At 60.8% G+C, this 16,592-nt stretch overlaps 2 protein-coding genes across 3 annotated transcripts in view; one reads left to right on the forward strand and one right to left on the reverse strand.

Moving 5' to 3' along the window:
• Positions 1-280: 280 nt before the first annotated feature.
• LMAN2L (lectin, mannose binding 2 like) lies at positions 281-4,993 on the forward strand. Of its 2 annotated transcripts, XR_010993916.1 has the most exons (5): positions 282-519; positions 1,977-2,091; positions 3,042-3,161; positions 4,150-4,375; positions 4,883-4,993. XR_010993916.1 is itself a non-coding variant. In XM_068174610.1 (4 exons), the coding sequence occupies exons 1-4, from the start codon at positions 382-384 to the stop codon at positions 4,290-4,292; spliced, it is 516 nt and encodes a 171-aa protein (XP_068030711.1). In that variant the 5' UTR covers positions 281-381; the 3' UTR covers positions 4,293-4,465. The 2 variants fall into 2 exon arrangements, 1 of the variants encoding a protein (XP_068030711.1); XM_068174610.1 differs by lacking the exon at positions 4,883-4,993 and having other exon boundaries at positions 281-519; positions 4,150-4,465.
• Positions 4,994-7,168: 2,175 nt separating this feature from the next.
• The window catches only part of FER1L5 (fer-1 like family member 5), a 31,336-nt gene continuing 21,912 nt past the window's right edge, over positions 7,169-16,592 (reverse strand). The window contains exons 42-51 of the mRNA XM_068174360.1: positions 16,268-16,438; positions 15,489-15,637; positions 14,784-14,923; positions 13,352-13,440; positions 13,142-13,237; positions 12,603-12,744; positions 11,466-11,565; positions 10,532-10,779; positions 8,405-8,514; positions 7,169-7,406 (exon numbers count right to left, since the gene is read on the reverse strand). Of these exons, the coding sequence (XP_068030461.1) occupies positions 7,184-7,406; positions 8,405-8,514; positions 10,532-10,779; positions 11,466-11,565; positions 12,603-12,744; positions 13,142-13,237; positions 13,352-13,440; positions 14,784-14,923; positions 15,489-15,637; positions 16,268-16,438 (1,468 nt within the window). The 3' untranslated portion in view covers positions 7,169-7,183. The remainder of the gene's footprint in view (positions 7,407-8,404; positions 8,515-10,531; positions 10,780-11,465; positions 11,566-12,602; positions 12,745-13,141; positions 13,238-13,351; positions 13,441-14,783; positions 14,924-15,488; positions 15,638-16,267; positions 16,439-16,592) is intronic.

Here is a 16,592-nt window from a genome sequence, read left to right on the forward strand (position 1 = left end):
AGTGTTGGTTGGAGAACTTTGGGACCATTCCCAGGTTGTGTTGAGCAGATCCCTGTGGGGTGGAGGACTTTGGGCTCATTCCCATGTTGCTTGGAGGACTTTGGGCTCATTCCCATGTCGCTTGGAGGACTTTGGGATCATTCCCATGTTCCTTGGAGGACTTTGGGATCATTCCCACGTTGCTTGGAGGACTTTGGGATCGCGGTTGGAGCACTTTGGGCTCACTCTGCTCTTCCACCGAGCTGACTCGTGGGGCGAACAACTCCAGCCCCACCCCACCTCTCCTTCCCGGCGTCTCCCCGCGATCCCAAACCACCTCCCACATCCCAACCCCTGCTTTTCCCCCACCACGGGCAGCGCGTGTTCCCCTACATCTCGGCCATGGTGAACAACGGCTCGCTGACCTACGACCACGACCGCGACGGGCGCCCCACCGAGCTGGGCGGCTGCACCGCCATGGTGCGCAACCTCAACCACGACACCTTCCTGGTCATCCGCTACGTCAAGAGGAGGCTCACGGTCAGTTCGGGATGGCCACGGCGGGGGGATCGCCCTCCCGAGGGGACCTGGGGGTTCCAGGTGGGACCTGGGTGGGTTTGGAGGGCTCCAGGTGGGATCCCAGAGTGGATTTGGGGGTTCCAGGTGGGATCTGGGTGGGTTTGGAGGGCTCCAGGTGGGATCCCAGAGTGGATTTGGGGGTTCCAGGTGGGACCTGGGTGGGTTTGGAGGTTCCAGGTGGGATCCCAGAGTGGATTTGGGGGTTCCAGGTGGGACCTGGGTGGGTTTGGAGGTTCCAGGTGGGATCCCAGAGTGGATTTGGGGGTTCCAGGTGGGATTTGAGGGTTCCAGGTGGGATCTGGGAGGGTTTGGAGGTTCCAGGTGGGATCCCAGAGTGGATTTGGGGGTTCCAGGTGGGATTTGAGGGTTCCAGGTGGGATCTGGGTGGGTTTTGGAGGTTCCAGGTGGGATCCCAGAGTGGATTTGGTGTTTCTGAGTGGATTTGAGGGTTCCAGGTGGGATTCCGGAGTGGATTTGGGGATTCCAGGTGGGATATGGGAGGGTTTGGAGGTTCCAGGTGGGATCCCAGAGTGGATTTGGGGGGTTCCAGGTGGGACCTGGGTGGGTTTGGAGGTTCCAGGTGGGATCCCAGAGTGGATTTGGGGATTCCAGGTGGGACCTGGGTGGGTTTGGAGGGCTCCAGGTGGGATCCCAGAGTAGATTTGAGGGTTCCAGGTGGGATCTGGGTGGGTTTGGAGGTTCCAGGTGGGATCCCAGAGTGGATTTGGGGGTTCCAGGTGGGATCTGGGTGGGTTTGGAGGTTCCAGGTGGGATCCTAGAGTGGATTTGGGGGTTCCAGGTGGGATCTGGGAGGGTTTGGAGGTTCCAGGTGGGATCCCAGAGTGGATTTGGGGGTTCCAGGTGGGATTTGAGGGTTCCAGGTGGGATCTGGGTGGGTTTGGAGGTTCCAGGTGGGATCCCAGAGTGGATTTGAGGGTTCCAGGTGGGACCTGGGTGGGTTTGGAGGTTCCAGGTGGGATCCCAGAGTGGATTTGAGGGTTCCAGGTGGGATCTGGGAGGGTTTGGAGGTTCCAGTTGGGATTCCAGAGTGGATTTGGGGTTCCTGAGCGGATCTGGCGTCTCCTGGTTGGATTCTTGAGTGGATTGAGGGTTCCAGGTGGGATCTGGGTGGGTTTGGAGGTTCCAGTTGGGATTCCTGAGTGGATTTCGAGGCTCCATGTGGGATTTGAGCGTTCCCGGTGGGATTCCCGAGTGGGTTCGGGATTCCGGAGTGGATTTGGGATTCCCTTCTCCACACCTTCATCCCCAACGCCGCGTCCTCTTGGGCGCCAGCACCTACCAACACCAAAACCTTCAAACCCTCAACATCCTCCCATCCTAACCCTAAACTTTGAACCCAGCTTTAGTTGTTAAGCCAGGTTTAAGCCCTGGGAGGTGCTCGGGTTGTTCCTCGGCAGGTGCTGATCGACATCGACGGCAAGCACGAGTGGCGGGATTGCATCGACGTGCCCGGCGTGCGGTTGCCCCGTGGCTACTACTTCGGGACGTCCTCGGTCACCGGGGACCTGTCAGGTACGGCCGGAGGGGGATCCCGAGTGGATTTGGGGTTCCCCAGTGGATTTGGGGGCTCCAGGTGGGATTCTTGAATGGATTTGGGGTTCCTCAGTGGATTTGGGGGCTCCAGGTGGGATTCCCCAGTGGATTTTGGGTTCCCCAGTGGATTTGGGGGCTCCAGGTGGGATTTGAGGGCTCCAGGTGGGATTTGGGGGTTCCAGGTGGGATTTGGGGGCTCCAGGTGGAATTCCCGAGTGGATTTGGGGGTTCCAGGTGGGATTTGGGGGCTCCAGGTGGGATTCTCCAGTGGATTTGGGGGTTCCAGGTGGAATTCCCCAGTGGATTTGGGGATTCCAGGTGGGATTTGGGGGTTCCAGGTGGGATTCCCAGTGGATTTGGGGTTCCCCAGTGGATTTGGGGGTTCCAGGTGGGATTCCCCAGTGGATTTGGGGTTCCCCAGTGGATTTGGGGGTTCCAGGTGGGATTCTCCAGTGGATTTGGGGTTCCCCAATGGATTTGGGGGCTCCAGGTGGGATTCTTGAATGGATTTGGGGTTCCCCAGTGGATTGGGGGTTCCAGGTGGGATTTGGGGGCTCCAGGTGGGATTCCCCAGTGGATTTGGGGTTCCCCAGTGGATTTGGGGTTCCCTAGTGGATTTGGGGGTTCCAGGTGGGATTCTCCAGTGGATTTGGGATTCCCCAGTGGATTTGGGGGCTCCAGGTGGGATTCCCCAGTGGATTTGGGGTTCCTCAGTGGATTTGGGGTTCCCTAGTGGATTTGGGGGTTCCAGGTGGGATTCTCCAGTGGATTTGGGGATTCTCCAGTGGATTTGGGATTCTCCAGTGGATTTGGGGGTTCCAGGTGGGATTCCCCAGTGGATTTGGGGTTCCCTAGTGGATTTGGGGGCTCCAGGTGGGATTCCCCAGTGGATTTGGGGTTCCCTAGTGGATTTGGGGTGTTTTTTGCAGACAACCACGACATCATCTCGCTGAAGCTGTACCAGCTGACGGTGGAGCGGACGCCGGAGGAGGAAAAACGGGATCGGGAAGTTTTCCTGCCCGTGGTGGACAACCTGAGGCTGCCGGGAAGTCAGTGGGGTTTGGGGGAAACTGAGCCTGGGTTTGGGGGAAACTGAGCCAGGGTTTGGGGGAAACTGAGCCAGGGTTTGGGGGAAACTGAGCCTGGGTTTGGGGGAAACTGAGCCTGGGTTTGGGGGAAACTGAGCCTGGGTTTGGGGGAGCAGCAGGGATTTGGGGGAAAATGGGAAAAACCCCAAACTCCTGTCCCCAAACTCCCCAAACCCCAAACTCCCCAAACCCCATCTCCTGTCCCCAAACCCCAAACTCCTGTCCCCAAACCCCAATCCCTGTCCCCAAACCCCAAACCCCAAATCCCAATCCCTGTCCCCAAACCCCAAACCCCAATCCCTGTCCCCAAACCCCAATCCCTGTCCCCAAACCCCAAACCCCAAACCCCAATCCCTGTCCCCAAACCCCAAACCCCAATCCCTGTCCCCAAACTCCTGTCCCCAAACCCCAAACTCCTGTCCCCAAACCCCAAACCCCAATCCCTGTCCCCAAACCCCAATCCCTGTCCCCAAACCCCAAACCCCAATCCCTAACCCCAAACCCCAAACCCCAATCCCTGTCCCCAAACCCCAAACCCCAAACCCTGTCCCCAAACCCCAAACCCCAATCCCTGTCCCCAAACCCCAAACCCCAATCCCTGTCCCCAAACCCCAATCCCTGTCCCCAAACCCCAAACCCCAAACTCCTGTCCCCAAACCCCAAAACCTGTCCCCAAACCCCAAACTCCTGTCCCCAAACCCCAAACGCCAATCCCTGTCCCCAAACCCCAATCCCTGTCCCCAAACCCCAATCCCTGTCCCCAAACCCCAAACCCCAAACCCCAATCCCTGTCCCCAATCCCCAAACCCCAAACCCCAATCCCTGTCCCCAAACCCCAATCCCTGTCCCCAAACCCCAAACCCCAAACCCTGTCCCCAAACCCCAATCTCCAAACCCCAATCCCTGTCCCCAAACCCCAAACCCCAAACCCCAATCCCTGTCCCCGCAGTGGAGGCGCCGCTGGAGCCCATGAGCGGCCTGGCCCTGTTCCTCATCGTCTTCTTCTCGCTGGTGGCCCTCGTCTTCGCCATCGTCATCGGCATCATCCTCTACAACAAGTGGCAGGAGCAGAGCCGCAAGCACTTCTACTGACCCCAAACCCCTGGGGTGGCCCATCCCGGGCTCGTGGTGGCCACTTCCCCATTGCCACCCGTGCCAGGGTGCCAGGGACCCCCAACGGACGGTTGCCAGCCTGGCTGAGGAGTGCTGGAGCGTTCCCTGGCAGAGACTTCCCAGCGCTTCTCCTGTTTGCTGTGGCCACCAGAACCCCCCTGGACAAGCCCCACCTTGGCTAGTGGTGGCCACATCCTGACTGCCACCCTTGCCAGGGTGCCAGGGACTCCTAAAGGATGGTGCCAGCCTGGCTGAGGAGTGCTGGAACGTTCCCTAGCAGAGACTTCCCAGCGCTTCTCCTGTTGCTGTGGCCACCGGAAGTCCAGCAGATGAGCCCCACCTGGGCTAGTGGTGGCCACGTCCCGATTGCCACTCGTGCCAGGGCGTGAGGATGGCAGGGAACCCCAAATCCCTGGCACGAGGATGGTGCCAGCCCGGCTGAGGGGTGGAGAGACTTCCCAGCGCTTCTCCTGTTGCTGTGGCCACCAGAACCTCTCCAGATGAGCCCCACCTTGGCTAGTGGTGGCCACATCCCCATTGCCACCCGTGCCAGGGTGCCAGGGACTCCTAAAGGACGGTGCCAGCCTGGCTGAGGAGTGCTGGAACATTCCCTGGCGGAGACTTCCCAGCGCTTCTCCTGTTGCTGTGGCCACCAGAACCCCCCTGGACAAGCCCCACCTTGGCTAGTGGTGGCCACACCCACATTGCCACCCGTGCCAGAGCATCAAGGACCCCCCAGATCCCTGGCACGGGGACGGTGCCAGCCTGGCTGAGGAGTGCTGGAACCCCTGGCAGACCCAGTTGCCACCATCCTGCTGTGGCTACCAGGACCCCCCCCAGGACGAGCCCCTCCGGGTGCTGCTGCTGATTTTCCCGGCTGGATGAACTGGAAGAGCCCCCTCCTCATTTTTGGGGTCCCCCCTCCCCGTTTCCCAGCATGTGGCCACCCCTGCATGTCGTGTCCCGGGGCCACTCCTACCTCAGGGACTGCTAGCCACAAAGGTTGCCCAGGTGGCCTCAGGGGTTGAGATGGCATCGCCCTCCTTGCCAGGATCCGCCAGATCCGAGCCCAACCCTGCGGCTTCCCAGGATATTCCCACCCAGGGCAGGTGGCCCCTGGTGGGGGTTTTGTTGGCCACCGGGGGGGGTTTGGTGGCCCCCGGGCTAGGAGAGGACCAGGGGAGGGGGTGGATTTTCCAGGCTGGGAGCTGTTTCCAAGGAGAGTTTTCCTGGAGTTTTGTCTCTTTTTGTCATGCCTGGGCCCATGGGGAGGGGTCTCTGGGGGTCCCAGCCCCATTTCTGGGGGGTCCCAGGCCCAATCTGGGGGTCCCAGGCCCAATCTGGGGGTCCCACATCCATCCTGGGGGTCCCAGCCCCATTCTGGGGGTGCCCAGTTCCATTTTGGGGGTCCCCAGGTCCATTCTGGGGGTCCCAGCTCCATTCTGGGGGTGCCCAGTTCCATTTTGGGGGTCCCCAGGTCCATTCTGGGGGTGCCTAGCTCAATTCTGGGGGTCCCAGGCCCAATCTGGGGGTCCCACATCCATCCTGGGCGTCCCAGCCCCATTCTGGGGGTGCCCAGCTCCATTTTGGGGGTCCCCAGGCCCATTTCTGGGGGTCCCAGCCCCATTCTTGGGGTGCCCAGCTCTATTTTGGGGGTCCCCAGGCCCATTTCTGGGGGTCCCAGCCCCATTCTTGGGGTGCCCAGCTCTATTTTGGGGGTCCCCAGGCCCATTTCTGGGGGTCCCAGCCCCATTCTGGGAGTGTCCAGCTCCATTCTGGGGGCCCCAGGCCCATTTCTGGGGGTCCCAGCTCTATTTTGGGGGTCCCCAGGTTCATTCTGGCGGTCCCAGCCCCATTCTGGGCTGCCTAGCTCAATTCTGGGGGTCCCAGCCCCATTTCTGGGGGTCCCAGCTCTATTTTGGGGGTCCCAGCCCCATTCGGTGCTGCCTAGCTCATTTCTGGGGGCCCCAGGCCCATTTCTGGGGGTCCCAGCTCCATTCTGGGGGTGCCCAACTCCATTTTGGGGATCCCCAGGTCCATTCTGGCGGTCCCAGCTCCATTTCTGGGGGTCCCAGCTCTATTTTGGGGGTCCCAGCTCCCAGCTCTATTTTGGGGGTCCCAGCCCCATTTCTGGGGGTCCCAGCCCCATTCGGTGCTGCCTAGCTCAATTCTGGGGGCCCCAGGCCCATTTCTGGGGGTTCCAGCTCCATTCTGGGAGTGCCCAGCTCCATTTTGGGGGTCCCCAGGCCCATTTCTGGGGGTCCCAGCTCCATTCTGGGGGTGCCCAGCTCTATTTTGGGGGTCCCCAGGCCCATTTCTGGGGGTCCAGGCCCATTTTTGGGGTCAGGTGTGAGGACGGGGCGGTGGAGGGGCCGCGGTCACGCCGGGATTTGGGCTGAGTTTGGGTGGGATTGGGGCCGAGGGGGGCTCAGAGCTGCCGCCGCTGCCCCCGCTCGGCGCGGGGCTGGGGGAGGCGGTGGCACCGGGGCTGGGCTGGGGGCTGATGACGGTCTGGGGATTAGGGCAGGAACGGGGGCCGAGTTCGGGAGCTGGGGCTGGAGTTAGGGCTGAATTTGGGGTCGGGGCTGGGGTTGGGGTGTCCGTGTCCCTCCCGCGCCGCCAGAGACGGGGACGGCGCTCCGCTGCTGCTCGGACACGGCTGTGTTCAGGAGGGAACGCGTTCCTGCCGGCACAGCGGCTCCGCAGCGGGGCAATCCCCTCCCGGCTGGAGAAGCCACCGAGGACATCCAGAGCGGCTGGGGAAGCGGGGATCAGAGCCGGGAAATCGGCGAGCTGGGCGGCTCCTCAGCGTTCCGTCCCCGTGCCGCCCGGGGGACGCGGGAGCCGGCGGGGCTCGGCCACCTTCACCGTCAGGGAGCCCTGCGGGGCGACACGGGCCACTCAGCGCTCGCCCAGGGCTGACAGCGGGGCACGTTCGCGGGGACGCTGCTGACCGGGAAGAAGGAACGGAGCAGCAGGAGCAGCAGGAACGCCGCCAGCCCCAGGCCGAGCCACAGCAGCGAGCGCCAGCGGACGCCGTGGCGGACGAGGCTCAGCGGGGAGCGCAGCCACAGGAACGAGGACTTGGGGCGCCTGCGGGGACACCGGGCTCGGCCACCGCCGCTCGTCCCCTCCCTGCCTCCCTCCCCGCCGGCCACTCCTGGCTCGCCCCGGGCTCACCTGGGCTCGGGCAGGGTCGGGTGCTTGTTGGGCTCCTCCCTCCCTCCCTCCCTCCCCGGCGGCCGCTCCTGGCTCGCCCCGGGCTCACCTGGGCTCGGGCAGGGTCGGGTGCTTGTTGGGCTCCTTCCTTCCTTCCTTCCTTCCTTCCTTCCTTCCTTCCTTCCCTTCCCTTCCCTTCCCTTCCCTTCCCTTCCCTTCCCTTCCCTTCCCTTCCCTTCCCTTCCCTTCCCTTCCCTTCCCTTCCCTTTCCTTCCTTTCCTTCCTTCCCCCCCGGCGGCCGCTCCTGGCTCGCCCCGGGCTCACCTGGGCTCGGGCAGGGTCGGGTGCTTGTTGGGCTCCTCCCGACCCTTCCCCGGCGGCCACTCCTGGCTCGCCCCGGGCTCACCTGGGCTCGGGCAGGGTCGGGTGCTTGTTGGGCTCCTCCCTCCCTCCCTCCCTCCCTCCCTCCCTCCCTCCCTCCCTCCCCGCGGCCGCTCCTGGCTCGCCCCGGGCTCACCTGGGCTCGGGCAGGGTCGGGTGCTTGTTGGGCTCCTCCCTCCCTCCCTCCCTCCCTCCCCGCCGGCCGCTCCTGGCTCGCCCCGGGCTCACCTGGGCTCGGGCAGGGTCGGGTGCTTGTTGGGCTCCTCCCTCCCTCCCCGCGGCCACTCCTGGCTCGCCCCGGGCTCACCTGGGCTCGGGCAGGGTCGGGTGCTTGTTGGGCTCCTCCCGACCCTTCCCCGCCGGCCGCTCCTGGCTCGCCCCGGGCTCACCTGGGCTCGGGCAGGGTCGGGTGCTTGTTGGGCTCCTCCCTCCCTCCCCGCCGGCCGCTCCTGGCTCGCCCCGGGCTCACCTGGGCTCGGGCAGGGTCGGGTGCTTGTTGGGCTCCTCCCGACCCTTCCCCGCCGGCCGCTCCTGGCTCGCCCCGGGCTCACCTGGGCTCGGGCAGGGTCGGGTGCTTGTTGGGCTCCTCCCGACCCTTCCCCGCCGGCCGCTCCTCGGCCTCCCGCGCCGTCAGCAGCTCCAGGCTGAGCTCCAGCTTCCCCTTCCAGGGCGGCCGCAGGTGGGAGAAAGAGGTTTGGAAGGGGGATTTTTTCGGAGCCCGGGAGGAAAATTCAGGCAGTTTTGTGAAGGAACGCTGAGAGGAAGCCCGCTGATTGAGGGAGGTTGTGGAGCGGAGGAGGTATTGCCGGCAGAGATCCAAGTGGGAGCAGGGTTTAGTGAGTTTTAAACCGGGGTTTTGTGAAAAGGTCGGATTTTAGAGAATCTGAAGTGTAAAATTGGGCTGTAGTAGGACTGCGTGGGGGGAAAATGTAAGGGATTGGTGTTAGGAGTTATAGATTGGGTAATTCGATGTAAACAATGAGATCATTCGTACAACCTAATTATAAATAATTCAATAATTGATGTAGTTCTATAACTAGACGGAAATAGATTAGTAATAGCATATATTTTATGTATGTTACAATACATTGTATATATAACATATTATTTAAGTAGGTTAATGATCGTATAAGTTATGTATTATACATTGTAATTTATATTATATATTATATTATACTATATTCTATTGTACTATATTATACTATACTGTATCATATTAATTATAGTGTTATATTATATTATATTATATTACATTATATTTTATTATATTTCATTATATATTATATTATATTATATTATATTAATTATATTATATTATATTATCTATATAATATTATATTAATTATATTATATTCTATTGTACTATGTTATATTATACTATATTATATAATACTATATTGTATTGTATTAATTATATTATATTAATTATATTGTATTATATTATAATTATATATAATATAAATTATATTATATTATATTATATTAATTATATTATATTATATTATATTATATTTTACATTATACTCTGTGTTATAATTTATATATTTTATTATATTATATTGATTATGTATATTATATTACATTACATTATAGCAATAGATTAGTAATAGTAGTATTGTACAGCAAAAGCTAATAAGCTGAAAAACATTTATAAAATATATTGTAACCAAAAAATAAGTTCGCTTTGGATAGAACAAGGTCAAGTTTTACATCTCCTATGTCTCACTCTTCTAATAACAGAAGATCATCTGTTACCTTCTGTATAATATCAATATAATAAAATAGCAATAATAGACGAATAATATAATAATAAAAACAAATATCTAAAATAATAAAAACTACAAAAATAAAATAATATGATAAGATGTAGTAACAAAATATAATCAAGATAGAATAGAATAAATAGAATGAATGGAATGGAAAGGAATGGAACAAGGTCAAGTTTTACATCTCCTATGTCTCACTCTTCTAATAACAGAAGATCATCTGTTACCTTCTGTATAATATCAATATAATAAAATACCAATAATAGACGAATAATATAATAATAAAAACAAATATCTAAAATAATAAAAACTACAAAAATAAAATAATATGATAAGATGTAGTAACAAAATATAATCAAGATAGAATAGAATAAATAGAATGAATGGAATGGAAAGGAATGGAACAAGGTCAAGTTTTACATCTCCTATGTCTCACTCTTCTAATAACAGAAGATCATCTGTTACCTTCTGTATAATATCAATATAATAAAATACCAATAATAGACGAATAATATAATAATAAAAACAAATATCTAAAATAATAAAAACTACAAAAATAAAATAATATGATAAGATGTAGTAACAAAATATAATCAAGATAGAATAGAATGAATGGAATGAATGGAATGGAACGGAATGGAACGGAATGGAACGGAATGGAATGGAACGGAATGGAATGGAATGGAATGGAATGGAACGGAATGGAATGGAAAGGAATGGAAAGGAACGGAATGGAATGGAACGGAATGGAATAAATAGAATAGAATGGAATAATAATAGAATAAAACCTAGTAGCAGAATGACGGCTATTAAAACGCGTCTCAGGCACCCCATCTCTGTAAAACCCAGCAGGTTGGGGTGCAGGATCCGTCCCCGCTGTCCCCCAGCCCCACGTAGATGTCCCCAACCTACCGAGAGCCGCTGGCCGCCCTCGTCCTGCGTGGTGCAGGGCCACCAGCCCCGCGCCCTCCTCCTGCGGAACAGGTCCAGGGGCGAGCGCCGGCGCCGGGAGAGCCGGGACGGGGACAGCCGGGACAGGGAGAGCCGGGACAGGGACAGCCGGACCCGGGAGAGCCAGGACAGGTCCCGCGGCGAGGCCTGGCACAGGCGGGCACTGCGGGCCGGGCGGGGCAGCCGCGTCAGCTCCAGCTCCAGGATCCCTGCGGAGAGGCCGGGGGACAGCTCTGGCACCGGGGGAGCTCCTTGGCACCCGTGGGAGCTCCCTGTCACCAGTGGGTGCTCCTTGGCACCAGGGGGTGTTCCTTATCATCAGTGGGTGCTCCTTGGCACCAGTGGGAGCTCCCTGTCACCAGTGGGTGCTCCTTATCATCAGTGGGTGCTCCTTGGCACCAGTGGGAGCTCCCTGTCACCAGTGGGTGCTCCTTATCACCAGTGGGTGCTCCTTGGCACCAGTGGGTGCTCCTTATCATCCATGGGTGCTCCTTGTCACCAGTGGGAGCTCCCTGTCACCAGTGGGTGCTCCTTATCATCAGTGGGTGCTCCTTGGCACCAGTGGGTGCTCCTTATCATCAATGGGTGCTCCTTGGCACCAGGGGGTGCTCCCTGTCACCAGTGGGTGCTCCTTGGCACCAGTGGGAGCTCCTTGGCACCAGTGGGAGCTCCTTATAATCAATGAGTGCTCCTTATCATCAATGGGTGCTCCTTATCATCAATGGGTGCTCCTTGTCACCACTGGGAGCTCCTTATCATCAGTGGGTGCTCCTTGGCACCAGTGGGAGCTCCCTGTCACCAGTGGGTGCTCCTTATCACCAGTGGGAGCTCCCTGTCCCCACTGGCTGTCCCCTGTCCCCTGCAGTGTCCCCCCGGTGGTGGCACGGGCTCTCACCCAGCAGATCGTCCGCCTTGAACTTGTCATTGTCCCACACCTGCAGGATGAGTTTGGGCGGCACCTTCAGCAGCGTCTCGTCCAAACTCCACACGTGCTCCTGCCCAGGGACACGGGAAGGTCGCGCGTGTCCCCGAGCCGTGTCCCCGGGCCATGTCCTCAGACCGTGTCCCCGCTCTGTCCCCGGGCCATGGCCCTGCTGTCCCCGCACTGTCCCCGCGCTGTCACCACGCTGTCCCCGCGCTGTCACCATGCTATCCTTGCTCTATCCCCGCTCTGTCCCCGCTCTGTCCCCGCGCTGTCACCATGCTATCCCTGCTCTATCCCCGCACTGTCCCCGGGCCATGGCCCCGCTGTCCCCGCTCTGTCCCCGCGCTGTCACCATGCTATCCCTGCTCTATCCCCGCTCTGTCCCCACGCTGTCCCCGCGCTGTCACCATGCTATCCCTGCTCTATCCCCGCGCTGTCCCCGGGCCATGGCCCTGCTGTCCCCGCTCTGTCCCCGCTCTGTCCCCGCGCTGTCACCATGCTATCCCTGCTCTATCCCCGCTCTGTCCCCGCTCTATCCCCGCTCTGTCCTCGCGCTGTCACCACGCTGTCACCATGCTATCCCTGCTCTATCCCCGCTCTGTCCCCACACTGTCACCACGCTGTCACCATGCTATCCCTGCTCTATCCCCACGCTGTCCCCGGGCCATGGCCCCGCTGTCCCCGCTCTGTCCCCGCTCTGTCCCCGCGCTGTCACCATGCTATCCCTGCTCTATCCCCGCTCTGTCCCCGCACTGTCACCACGCTGTCACCATGCTATCCCTGCTCTATCCCCGCTCTGTCCCCGGGCCATGGCCCCGCTGTCCCCGCTCTGTCCCCGCGCTGTCACCATGCTATCCCTGCTCTATCCCTGCTCTGTCCCCACTCTGTCCCCGCGCTGTCACCATGCTATCCCTGCTCTATCCCCGCTCTGTCCCCACTCTGTCCCCGCGCTGTCACCATGCTATCCCTGCTCTATCCCCGCTCTGTCCCCACGCTGTCCCCGCGCTGTCACCATGCTATCCCTGCTCTATCCCCGCGCTGTCCCCGGGCCATGGCCCTGCTGTCCCCGCGCTGTCCCCGCGCTGTCACACCCCGGCTGCCGCTGACCTTGCGGCGGATGGCGCAGAGCTTCTCTGCCGCCAGGAACTCGAAGGGGAACACGAAGCGCCAGTTGAAGGCGCCGCTGCCGTCCAGGGAGCGATAGTGGATGTCGGTGTGCTGCCGCTGCTCGGGGAGCCCGTCCAGCCACCTGCAGGGACAGCGCTGTCACCGCTGTGTCACCCCCCAGGGGACACCGCTGTCACCTCTGCACCCATCCCAGCCCGTCCAGCCACCTGCAGGGACAGCGCTGTCACCGCTGTGTCACCCCCCAGGGGACACTGCTGTCACCTCTGCACCCATCCCAGCCCATCCAGCCACCTGAGGGGACACTGTTGTTACCTCTGCCACCCCACAGGTGACACTGCTGTCACCCCTGTGCCCATCCCAGCCATCCGTACCACCCCAGAGGGGACGCTGATGGCACCACTGCTGATGGGGAGACCCTGGGGTGACAGGGACCCTGGGGTGACAAAGGACCTGCCAGGGGCTCTGGGATGAGCAGGACAGATGCTGGGGGGGTGACAGGGGACACGACGGGGACACACCCGGACACGTAGATGTCACTCATGCGCTGGCCCAGCAGGTTGATGTCCCCAAGGTCCGTGTCCCGCACGTTCCACACCACGCAGCGCAGCTCGTACCTCGGGAGGGGACAGCGACGTGTCACCTTCCGCCCGGGGCGGTGCTGTCCCCACGGGGGTGGCCCTGTCCCCACAGGGGTGGCCCTGTCCCCACGGGGGTGGCCAGTCACTCACCCCTCGGCCTTGCGGGGGTCGATGTTCACGGGGGGCCCGGGGGGACCGAGGCTGATGGGGAAAATGTCCACCCACATCTGCACCTTGCCCTGGGGACAGCAGGACAGGCTGGCACCGGCCCGAGTGTCCCCCACTGTCCCCCAGTGTCTCCTCTCTGTCCCCAGAGCCCCAGGGTCCTCATCACCATGGGGTCCCCTTGTGCCCCCAGCATCTGTCCTTGTCACCCCCCGGCCCCATCAGCCACTCCTGGGGTCCCTGGCACCCACCCCAGTGTCCCTGTCACCACAATGTCCCCACCCGCAGTGTCCCTGTCACTGCGGTGTCCCCATCACTGCCCCCAGCCTGCTGTCGCTGTGCCCGCGGTGTCGCTGTGCCCAGGTGTCACTGTGCCCAGGTGTCACTGTCCCCAGGTGTCACTGAGCCCGCAGTGTCACTGTGCCCGCGGTGTCGCTGTCCCCAGGTGTCACTGTCCCCAGGTGTCGCTGTCCCCAGGTGTCGCTGTCCCCAGGTGTCACCATGTCCGCGGTGTCGCTGTCCCCACGTGTCACCGTGCCCACAGTGTCGCTGTCCCCAGGTGTCACTGTCCCCAGGTGTCACCATGTCCGCGGTGTCGCTGTCCCCAGGTGTCACCGTGCCCACAGTGTCGCTGTCCCCAGGTGTCGCTGTGCTCAGGTGTCGCTGTCCCCAGGTGTCGCTGTCCCCAGGTGTCACTGTCCCCAGGTGTCACCGTGCCCGCAGTGTCACTGTGCCCGCGCTGTCACTGTGCCCAGGTGTCACTGTCCCTAGGTGTCACTGTCCCCAGGTGTCACTGTCCCCAGGTGTCACCGTGCCCGCGCTGTCGCTGTGCCCAGGTGTCACTGTCCCTAGGTGTCACTGTCCCCAGGTGTCACTGTCCCTAGGTGTCACTGTCCCCAGGTGTCACTGTCCCCAGGTGTCACTGAGCCCGCAGTGTCACCGTGCCCGCGGTGTCACTGTCCCCAGGTGTCGCTGTCCCCAGGTGTCACTGTCCCCAGGTGTCACTGTGCCCAGGTGTCACCGTGCCCGCGGTGTCCCTGTGCCCAGGTGTCGCTGTCCCCAGGTGTCACTGTCCCCAGGTGTCACTGTCCCCAGGTGTCGCTGTCCCCAGGTGTCACTGTCCCCAGGTGTCACTGTCCCCAGGTGTCACCATGTCCGCGGTGTCGCTGTCCCCAGGTGTCGCTGTCCCCAGGTGTCACCGTGCCCGCGCTGTCGCTGTCCCCAGGTGTCACTGTCCCCAGGTGTCACCGTGCCCGCGGTGTCGATGTCCCCAGGTGTCACTGTCCCCAGTTGTCACCGTGCCCGCAGTGTCACCGTGCCCAGGTGTCACTGTCCCTAGGTGTCACTGTCCCCAGGTGTCACTGTCCCCAGGGGTCACCGTGCCCGCGCTGTCGCTGTGCCCAGGTGTCGCTGGCACCTGCTCCAGCCCGGGCCGGGCGCGGCTCTGCAGCCCGCGGGTCTCCAGGTGCTCCGGGACGAGCTCGCACAGGTTCAGCACGTGCAGGGCCAGGCGCTCCCGGGGGGCCCCGGCGTGTCGCAGCGGGGGCTGGCCCCGCTCTGTGACCCCGACCGACCCGTCACCCGCCCGCCAGCGACCCCCAGACCCACCCAGATCCCCCAAACCCCCGCCAGCCTCTACCCAGATCCCCCCAAACCCTCAAAACCCATCAGACCCTCCCCAGACCCCATCAACACCCCCAAATTACCCCAAAGCCCCCCAGACCCACCCAGACCATCCCCAGACCCCCAATCCCCCCCCGACCCTCCCCCCAAACCCTCCAACCTCCCCAAGACCCTTCCCAGACCCCCCAAACCCTCCCCAGATCTGCCCAAAACCCCATCAGACCCTCCCCAGGCCCCCCAAACCCTCTCTAGACCCCCCCAAACCCCCATCAGACCCTCCTCAGGCCCCCCCAAACTCCCCCTAGACCCCCCAAACCCCCATCAGCCCCCCCCAGACCCCCCAAACCCCCCCTAGACCCCCCAAACCCCCATCAGACCCTCCCCAGGCCCCCCAAACCCCCCCTAGACCCCCCCAAACCCCCACCAGACCCTCCCCAGGACCCCCCCCAACCCCCCCAGCCCTCTCCAAAGCCCCCAGCCCCATTCTCTCCCCCCTCACCGAAGTGGTGCAGCTCGAAGCGCTGCCCGCTCAGGCTCAGCGCGGTGCCCCCGCGGCTGAAGCGGGGCCCGGGCAGCCCCCGGGTGCCCGCCAGCAGCTCCAGGGCCCGGCTGGGGCACAGCTGGTCCCGCCAGCACGCGGGGCCCGCGCTGGGCACAGGGCAGTGGCACCTCTGCTGGGAGTGACCCCTGTGCCCCCGCTCTGTGCCCGCTCCGTGCCATCCTCCTGTGCCCCCCATCCCACCCCTCCTCGGGTCCCAGCTCTCTCTGGGCCCGCTCCGTGCCATCCTCCTGTGCCCCCTGACCCTCCTGTGCCCCCCATCCCACCCCTCCTCGGGTCCCAGCTCTCTCTGGGCCCGCTCCGTGCCATCCTCCTGTGCCCCCTGACCCTCCTGTGCCCCCCATCCCACCCCCTCTCTCTGTGCCCGCTCTGTGCCACCCTCCTGTACCCCCCAACCCTCCTGTGGCCCCCCCGTGTCCCTACCTGTCCCTCCTGTGTCCCCTTGCCCTCCATGTCCCCTCCCCACCCGCCGTGTCCCCTCCTCGTGTCTGTCCCCAGACCCCAGTGTCCCCTCCCCGTGTCCCTTCCCCTTGTCCCCCCCGTGCCCCTCCCCATGTCCCCCCTGTCCCCCACCGTGTCCCCTCCCCGTGTCCGTCCCCAGCCCCTGGTGTCCCCCTGTGCCCCGTGTCCCTCCCCATGTCCCTCCCTCTCCCACCCCAGCCCCCGGTGTCCCCTCCCCGTGTCCCCTCCCCGTGTCCCCCGTGCCCGGGGACACGCACGCGTGGTACAGGGTGGGCAGCCCGCAGTGGGCACGGAAGTGGGACAGCAGCCGGTTCTCCAGGTCGATGGTGGTGCTGCCGATCTCCTGGTCCGGTGGCACCTTGTCGTGGTCCATGATTGTCACCCGCAGGTCCTTCTCCAGGGGGATGGTGGCCGTCAGCTCGAACATCCTGCTGGCAGCAGGGGTGTCAGCCCCGGGCTGGCATGGGGACAGGGACCCGCGGGGACAGGGAATGGCACAGGTGATGGCACAGGGAATGGCACAGGGATGTGCTGGCACACCAGCACAGGGAATGGCGACCTGGTGGCACCAGGCCAGGCTGG

The sequence above is a fragment of the Anomalospiza imberbis genome, chromosome 28 (genome assembly GCF_031753505.1).
Source record: "Anomalospiza imberbis isolate Cuckoo-Finch-1a 21T00152 chromosome 28, ASM3175350v1, whole genome shotgun sequence".
Classification (NCBI taxonomy): Eukaryota; Metazoa; Chordata; class Aves; order Passeriformes; family Viduidae; genus Anomalospiza; species Anomalospiza imberbis.

What these genes read in the sequence shown, in the direction of transcription:
- LMAN2L (XM_068174610.1), top strand. Translation starts at nt 382, where the DNA reads ATGGTGAACAACGGCTCGCTGACCTACGACCACGACCGCGACGGGCGC. An exon ending in GGTCACCGGGGACCTGTCAG is followed by an intron (nt 2,092 to 3,041) that starts GTACGGCCGGAG and finishes TGTTTTTTGCAG; the next exon opens with ACAACCACGACATCATCTCG. An exon ending in CAACCTGAGGCTGCCGGGAA is followed by an intron (nt 3,162 to 4,149) that starts GTCAGTGGGGTT and finishes CTGTCCCCGCAG; the next exon opens with TGGAGGCGCCGCTGGAGCCC.